Source organism: Phoxinus phoxinus, assembly GCF_949152265.1.
Source record: "Phoxinus phoxinus genome assembly, chromosome: 18".
Classification (NCBI taxonomy): domain Eukaryota; kingdom Metazoa; phylum Chordata; class Actinopteri; order Cypriniformes; family Leuciscidae; genus Phoxinus; species Phoxinus phoxinus.
The window spans coordinates 24,136,606-24,145,179 of NC_136893.1; the positions used below are offsets into that span (position 1 = coordinate 24,136,606).

The window sequence follows — 8,574 nt, forward strand, 5'->3', positions numbered from 1 at the left end:
GCGGACGTCCCAGTCACGGCAGTGTTAGTTTAAGCGTTTGTTCTATACATTATAAGGATGACTGTTTTGAGAACAAATCCCAAAATGATGCTGGCTTTGCTAGAAAACTGTTGCTCAAAGATAAGTCCGTGCCGACTATTCTGGGCTCAACAACGACGCAAACTGTAAGTAATGTATTTAAAACTTTAAACTACTTTTTAAATACGCTGAATCCGCAAATGTTCTGGCTGGGGGCGTTAACGTCAGATGGATAGGCACTGACGTTAGCCAATCATAACAGTGGGCGTTAACACTGAACTCTTAAAGGGGAAACACCCCCAAAACAGACTGTTTGAATCAGAGGATGAGAAACAGGGAAAAGGTCATAAATCACTACATTTTAAACGTTTTTTGTAAAAAAAAACTATAGTAATACTATAATTGCACCTAAGGGAACATAATAATAAAATAAAAAACCCATGTCATGACCCCTTTAAAACGGAGTCAGACAAAGATGGAGAGACTCGAGAAGAAGTGACAACATGTAGAATGCAACAGGACGTCCCTGAATGGTTAGTTGATGAATTTATGTTGCTGATGTTGATGTGGAGTTAACTATCTTCAATTGACCGTTCGCAAAAGCCACGCCCCTTAGTTATTGTTACTACGCCCGTCAAACCGTGTTTTTGGTTCACTGCAGTTTTAAAGAGAAAATACTCAGCAATAGTGTTGACATGAATTTGCACATGGTTTGTCTTCTTAAAGCACATTAAAAACACCACATAGACAAACAACATTAAAAGCTGGATTTTCTCCACAGGGGGACTTAAACATATTCTCCTAAATTGTGCTGGTTTAAAGTCAGCATGAAACAGAAGTTGCGATAGTCTTTTTTCTTTCCTATTGTGACGTATATCTGAGTGAAACGGCTTCTCGAACAAGAAGAAATGTGGGCGGAGCTTGATTTTGTTTAAGGGGAATTGATATTAATGGTCGTGGTTTGCAATTGGTGGATCTCATGTGAGTGACAGGTTGCCAAAAAGTAATAATAAATACTGCAATATTTAAACTTTAATAACCTTGAGTTTAACTTTTTTTTTATTTGGTCTATCATAGTATGTCAACTTACTCCAAAACTAAATGTTCTCTGTTTTCTCTCTCTCTGTCAGGACGATAATCCTCGTGTCTTCCCGACTGCTCCTCAACCAGTTCCTGTGCTCTTCTCTCTGGACGGCATTGTGCTGGAGCGTTTGGATGATGGCATCCTCCGCTTGAGACGTGAGTCCTTCGGTTCGGGTCACTGCAGCTGCTCAGATGTTGATGATGTTCCTGTTGAACTAACGCTTGCCTCCCTTACGCATCAGCTGCACAGAGCCAATCAGGGATTGAGACCGAAGTGGACCAAGAGAGAGCTGACCAATCCTGCTTCAGAGCTGAGGAGAAGAACAAGGTATGGTATATTGGGAGATTAATATGCACAGTGTAACATTGTATTTACTATATTTGGCCTGTTTGAGTTGTTTAAGATATGAGAACATATGCCTACTCATTGTAGTTTTCAAATCTCATTTGTGCTTGCATTCAATTCAGATATGGCATGTCAAGATGAGTAAGGCTGGACATGGAAAAATCAAGGGCATCGAATCTAACGTAATGCATCTTGATGCGCCATATTTGAAATAAACAGTGCGAATGAGTTTTGTACGGAAGCCCAATTCTGCCATGTAAGAAAAAAATCATAATTGTGATAGAAAAATCAGTAATATGAAGAAGTTGAAATTGAGATAGAACGTTAAAAATGGTGGGGAGTCATACAAAAGTGAAAATGATGGGATACTAAGGCATAAATGTGAGATTTTTACATGGTCTAAAAATAATATTCATACTATCTCTTAATTTTGACTCATATCAACTGATAATTGTAAATTTTAAAGTCATAATTCTTAATTTTGAACTTAATTTTGACTTTTTGTCAGAATCTCTCCTTTTTTATTTCAACCGTATGTCAGATCTCAGTTTTGACTTTTATGTTGTAATTATGACTTTTTACCAAAGCATGAATTTTTTTTTCTTGTAATCTGTCAAAAATGGACTTTCATAATTTTGAGGGCAAATATTGAGTTATTTTTTGGAGGAGTTCAGAGTGATAGTAATTTTCCAGTGCTTGATTCCTTTCGAGAACGAGAAGACTCTCGAACGTCAACCGTGGCATTCGATATCTTAATTACATGTTTGAAGTCTAAACGCCTTTTATTATTCATGGATGAAGGTGTATTGTTGCGAGTTCAGCTTCTCTCTAAAATTGTCTCTTTTTAGTATGTTTGTCTGTTTCAAAGGAGTGTTTTTGTGCTTCAACTGATCATAATTGATATCATTTGTCATTTAATATCGAGTTCAGGATAGATGTAATCTGTACATGTTTCTCTGTTGGCACAGTCTCTGGACTCCAGACTCACTGACGTCCAGTCGGCTCTCGAGAAAGCTCTGTCGGACCGAGAGCGCCTGCTACAGGAAGTCAGGAAACACAACCCCTCATTCACCTTGTGATGTACAAAGGGAAAGAAACCAGACTTCAGTTCAAACGAGGCACAAGCTAACATGTCTTGTAGATAACCCAGAAGAACTAGACCTTTGCCTTTTCTGACTCAAAGTTCTCGTCCATCCCTTTCTCTAACATCTGAGCGTAAGACCAGACGCCATCTCTTCTCCTCAGTGTCTGTGAGCGTCCTCCACACAGTCTTCCTGTACAGTGGCTTTTCTCTCTCTGTGACTGAACTACATCGGCTCACCAAGTTTCCAGTTGGAGGAGGACTGAGGTGAGACTCTTTCACTGCCGCAGACCCTCTTTACCGCACAATAGATCATCTCTTCACTTCTGGTCAGCATGCTTCTTGCACATTCGTCTTTTTTGATTTCATGACTGGACTATGTAAAGCTTTTAGATTTTATAGACACGTCCGAGTGTTGTTTGGTACCAAGGCTGGTAGATACAAGCTCTGTTCCCAAACCTAGTGAGCAGCCTATATAGACAGGGCTGGGGTGACGTTTTCAAAACATTTTTTATCAATCTTCTTTTTCATTTCGACCCTGTTTACAGCTGGTAGACGAGGGAGACACATTCCCGTTTACACCTGGTGTTTTAATCCGTCTCTTTTGTCCACTTTCAACCACTTCTGTCCTGATTTCTTCGAGAGGAGGGTCTATGGCCGGGGAAATGTATGTTTTTTCAGATCTTTCCATCTAATGGATGAAATAAGCTTGCGCAAATAACATATAAACGCGACCGGAGACGACAGAAAAACATTTTTAGTTTCTGCTCTGACAGACTCGAGACCAGCCGAACGCTGTGAGTGTGTGTTATAAATCAGGAATGCTGAGAGAACATTGTGCTTGGTACGTTTTTCATCTTTAAAATAAACTTCTTCAGCCGTCAAAGTTTAAAACCCGTCTGGCTAGAGCGTTTCCCATAATGTCACTCATTAGGTCAGTATGTGGAGAGAAGACGGTCTTTTGTGGCTGTTTGAACACATTCGACCACATGAGCGTTTACACTACGAAAGCAATCCGGTCCAATGTGTTTTCAACTCCCTCTGGAAGTGGTAGTTGCGTTTTAGACCCGTTTTAGACCCGTTTTAGACCCGTTAGACCCGGGCGTTTTAGACCCGTTTACTCCTGTATTTAGTGTCGTCCACTTCATCCGATCGACCAAAACGCATCTTAATACCAGGTGTAAACAGGGCCACTGTCAATTTTTGGGATTGACAACAAATTAACTTTCAGGCGTGAGTCTTGAAATCCACCATTCACAGAGAAACTTACAGTAGCCTATAATTAAAAATCAATCCAATAATCAGTCTTATATCATTTATCATTATATGTAAAAAAATAAATAAACAGCAATTGAATATGGAATTTGAATTCTTTGAGAAAAGGAATTATTTAAATATACAGGTGAAACTCGAAAAATTAGAATATTGTGCAAAATTGTATTTATTTCAGTAATTCAACTTAAAAGGGGAAACTAATATATTATATAGACTCATTACATGCAAAGTGAGATATTTCAAGCCTTTATTTGTTATAATTTAGATGATTATAGTTTACAGTTTATGAAAACCCCACATTCAAAATTAGAATATTGTGAAAAGGTTTTCATAGCAGTAAGCCATAATCATCAACATAATAACAAATAAAGGCTTGAAATATCTCACTTTGTATGTAATGAGTCTATATAATATATTAGCTTCACCTTTTAAGTTGAATTACAGAAATAAATGAACTTTTGCACTGTGTAAACGAATCAATATAGAACTGAATCAAATCTGAATGGGAATGTAATCGATTCGTGGAAGCTGTCAATAATACCCAGCCCTGATAGACAGAACATCAAGACATAGTAGACGTGTTGTTAATACAAAAGGTACGCCGCAAATGATGCTGCTCTCAAAGATAATAAATCAAAAGTCAAATCCTTCACTTATGAGGTTCCATGACTGTTAGGAGACCGTCTTTTGAAGGTCACTAGTAAGAGTAGACACTAGAGCTGTGGATTTGACTAGTGTGCTGTATAGTAAGTTTCTTATTAGCTGCTATTCATCTGAATCAGTGCGGTGTGTAGAGTTGATGTGTGTGTGTTGATGACTGGAGCTGAAACAGAAGCACTTTGACTTTAATGTTCACTGCTATACATCACCCTTTATCTGAGGTTTAATGTACAACGGATGGCACTTCTATTATCCTCAGAGTCACGGTATTGAGATGATGTCCATTTCCTGTAGTGTACGATCTCGCGCCTCTCAAATGATGATCACAGACTGAAGTATAGCATTAGTGCCAGCGCTGGAGTTGCTGCACAGGGACTTTTGTGCAGTTGTGAAGTCACTTTTATTCAGTATTATTGTCGCTCGTGTCAATGTAACACACACTCAGAACGATCTAGATTTGTTACATTGTAAACTGGGTAATTACGACATGGCGTGAATGCAGCGTTAATAACAAAGATTTGTTTTGTTTAGCGTTTATGTTCATAGTCTGTTACGCTAAATAAGACACTTTGAGACATTTCACTAATCTGTAGAGTTAAAATATGAATGTTTATGCATACTTGAACTTTATTTGTATGAGGAGATGGCTTCTTGTGACTGGACGTTTGTTACAAAGTACAGCAACGACATGGGCAATTTTTTGTTTTATATAAAAATAATGGAAATATTTTTTATTGTTGAGCTAACCCCCTTTTTAAATGTTTAACTAGGAGTTGTGATACAAGGATGATGTGAAACGTGTTTCTGTTTGATGTCCTGTACGTTATATAAGTAAGTAAAAGTTATTCACTTTACAACTACAGCTTTTCGACACCCTGAAGTTGTGTATTGTAATGTTTAGGCTTATTTTCATGTTAAATCCGTATTGTGAGGCTGATAAATCGTGTGGGTTTATAGGAAACAGCTGGATGAATGTGGTCCTGTCAACATCCTTCTGTCTTCAAACATCTGGATTGATTTGTCAGCAAGTGTCCGGTTAGTTTCAAATGTGACGCTTCATTTTTGACTTTATTGAAAGTGCAATTTCTGTTTCTGATTCAACCTGTGATGGTTCCAGTGTCTCTGTGCTTCAGCTTTCAGTGAAATGTGTAGCGTTTCTATACACTAAACATTCTCCGTTAGTGTATTAAGGTATATCACGTCTTCCGAAAATCTTTGGAGAACTAACGGTTATAATTGTCTAAAAACTAAAGACATTTCCTGTAGACGGTAGTAATTGAAACATTATTCTTACGATCAAAAAACTTCATTCAGTGCATGGAAGAGAAAAATGTTTTGGTGTTTTATGCATGACTTTTACTTGAATCTTTCACAAGTGCAACATCATGAAGGTCACCGACTGTTGAGTGAGTTTTTTAATTCATACTTTTTATTTAAGGGTCATTATTGTAGATGAGTACTGCATATGTGAGTGAGCATATGTTCAATATTGACCTGATTTGACTAATTGTACTGATTGGTTTAGCTGTGTAGTTGGTACTAAATGAACTATTTCTAATTCTGTGTGCGGTTAAATCAGATTATTTGTCCAGTACGACGGAGGTTTTGTTTAAGTTTGAAGGCTTTTCTCAAGAGGATGATTGGTCTCTTCATCAGTCTATGGAGAGTGAAAGTAGTTCTAGTTAATGATTTGCGATATATTTGTAAGAAACAGAAATGCGCTTTAGATACACACTAATTTTACATTTGTCCTGTAGAGTTTCAGAGAAGATCTCAACAATGCCTCCAACTGTGCTCAGATTTGACAAGATACCAAAGTCTGTAATCAAAAGTCAAGAGATTTCAATATGAACTCAAATATTTCTCAAATTCACAAAATGATCCGAGCTGCCATCCATATATCGTCACTATTTCTCCAAAGGCATTTTTAGAGAAACATCTGAGTATTTTAACAGTGAATACATATTGTTATCCAGAAGATGGCATGATATGTGGTTTGTCTCTGAACTGAATGTTTTGGCCAGCAAACTCTACTGGGATTATCAGGTGTACGGGAAGTTTTAAATGGTTGAGTTGATCTTGTTTTCTAACTGATTGTCTTGTTTTTGGTTACTTGAATGTCATGTTCATCCCAGTAAATGCCCCGCTTGACCTGCTGTGGATACAATGTTTAGTTTGACCTCTGATCTATTCATTAAAGTATGCTAATGTCATTTCACATTTTACATCACCACCATTAAAGTCCTGGAACAAAACATTAAAACCAAACTGATATTTTGTTGGTTCTGTGAACCATAACTGTGTGAAAATGTCACCAATGATGATCAATAAAATGTTTATTAAAGTTGAACTTTGTGTATCTTCTGTCAGTTACTCTCTCGAATAATACACTTATTCAGCTGAGAACGGCATGACCAACATTTTATTAAATACTGGTACTTTTGTTCAGAACGAGTGTGTGTGATATTAATGTGGAGTAACTATAATTTTATGTACACTATTGTCATATATATTGCCACAATATTGCCAGTCACTTTGTCCATCTCTGCTCCGCCAACTAAAATAAGTGCAAATCGAGCCAAAACTGAATCAACCTTTACGCGTCCTTGCAAATCAAATCCTGCAGTCAGAATCACTTACCATCATATTACCAGGCCTATTAATCTCTCTGCCTTATAATAATTTATGGTAAAAAATAAAATAAAATAGTAAGAGTTGGATGCTAGTATGCTGTTCCAAATTCAGAAACCGTTACATCCCTAAACCGAGTCAGTGTTGAACGAATCTGTTCGACTCACTTGTTAATGAAACTGAGTCAGTGAAGTGCCCATTAGATACAGGACCGATAAGGATGGCACTTCTTGACAGACTGTCTTGCATGACAGTGGTGACTGGTGAAGATCTTTCAGTGAGACTTTCTGCAGGTTACATTGTTACAACTGAACTGACTGTTTTTATGAGTGAGTCATTGAATCATCCATTTAACCGATTCATGATTAAATAAGTACGGTAAACACTTCTGTTGTGAGCTGTTCGGGGTTGCAGGGTTTCTGCAGTGGGTTTGCTTGGAGCTTCTTCTTTTTTTCATTGGTAAGGCAAAAAGGACAGCAAATAAATGATTGCATGTAAAATGCAAGTTACTCAATAATATTACCTTCTTCTTAGTAGAACTGTTGTATAAAGGCAATATCACATAATTGTGCTGCCTGTTAATAACTTCTCAGAAACAGCATATTGTAATCATGATTATCATTATGTTGCCAATAATCAAAGTTGGCAATTAACCCTGGATCAAGATGATTTATATAAGTTTACTGTAGATCCAAAACAGAATGAAAAAGAACATCAAAATATTGGCACACTTGTTGATGGGTGACCTGTGCCCAGTACTTATGAAAGGCTGGAAACACCCCTGGTCTGGACTCCAACTGGTGCGGACTTCATCAAGCATTGCTCTAAAAACAGCGACTTCTCCGGTTGGTGGATGTCACTGTTAACTTTGACTTTCAAGTTAAGTGCGAATTGAGTGTAATTTAAATGCAGCTTCCCATCATTTGACACTGTCAGAGTTCAGGGACTCAAAATAAAAGCAAATATAGTAAATAAAGACCATTTGTGTCCTAAATTAAACACTATCTATGCACTTCTACTACGCACTACGATCTCAACCTTCTAGTGCAGGCAGTGGTCACCAATTATGGGAACATGGACCGGACCCCGGCCTGGTTCTATCTGGAGCACGAGGCAACGGTTGCACATTTTCTTAGTGAGCAGCTTGTCAAAACAACAGAGTCGTACCAGAGTTGCCAAGTCCCCCTATTAAACACAACTTTGGGTTTCTTTTTCTTTTTTCAAAAAATGATGGGCCGCAGTTTTTTTCCCCTTTTTTTTTCTGTGGTTGCAGTTTAATATGCTGCAGGCTCATTTATTGAGTCTGTTGACATTGAAACCGTAACAGGCTATAATAATATAGGCTTGCTTTTGAAGCTGCTGTTGCTTGTCTTGCAAGAGTTGGCAACACTGAGCTACTCACCACAACCACTCAGGGTCCTTTAACAGAACAGCCATGACGGTCATTTTGACGTTTTGAATTTTATACCTGCAATAACTT

The 8,574-nt window shown here is 37.7% G+C and overlaps 1 protein-coding gene across 1 annotated transcript in view; it reads left to right on the forward strand.

Moving 5' to 3' along the window:
- Positions 1-6,811, forward strand: part of bltp3a (bridge-like lipid transfer protein family member 3A) — a 43,523-nt gene extending 36,712 nt beyond the window's left edge. Inside the window, exons 19-21 of the mRNA XM_079588441.1 lie at positions 1,149-1,257; positions 1,344-1,429; positions 2,416-6,811. Of these exons, the coding sequence (XP_079444567.1) occupies positions 1,149-1,257; positions 1,344-1,429; positions 2,416-2,526 (306 nt within the window). The 3' untranslated portion in view covers positions 2,527-6,811. The remainder of the gene's footprint in view (positions 1-1,148; positions 1,258-1,343; positions 1,430-2,415) is intronic.
- Positions 6,812-8,574: the final 1,763 nt, after the last annotated feature.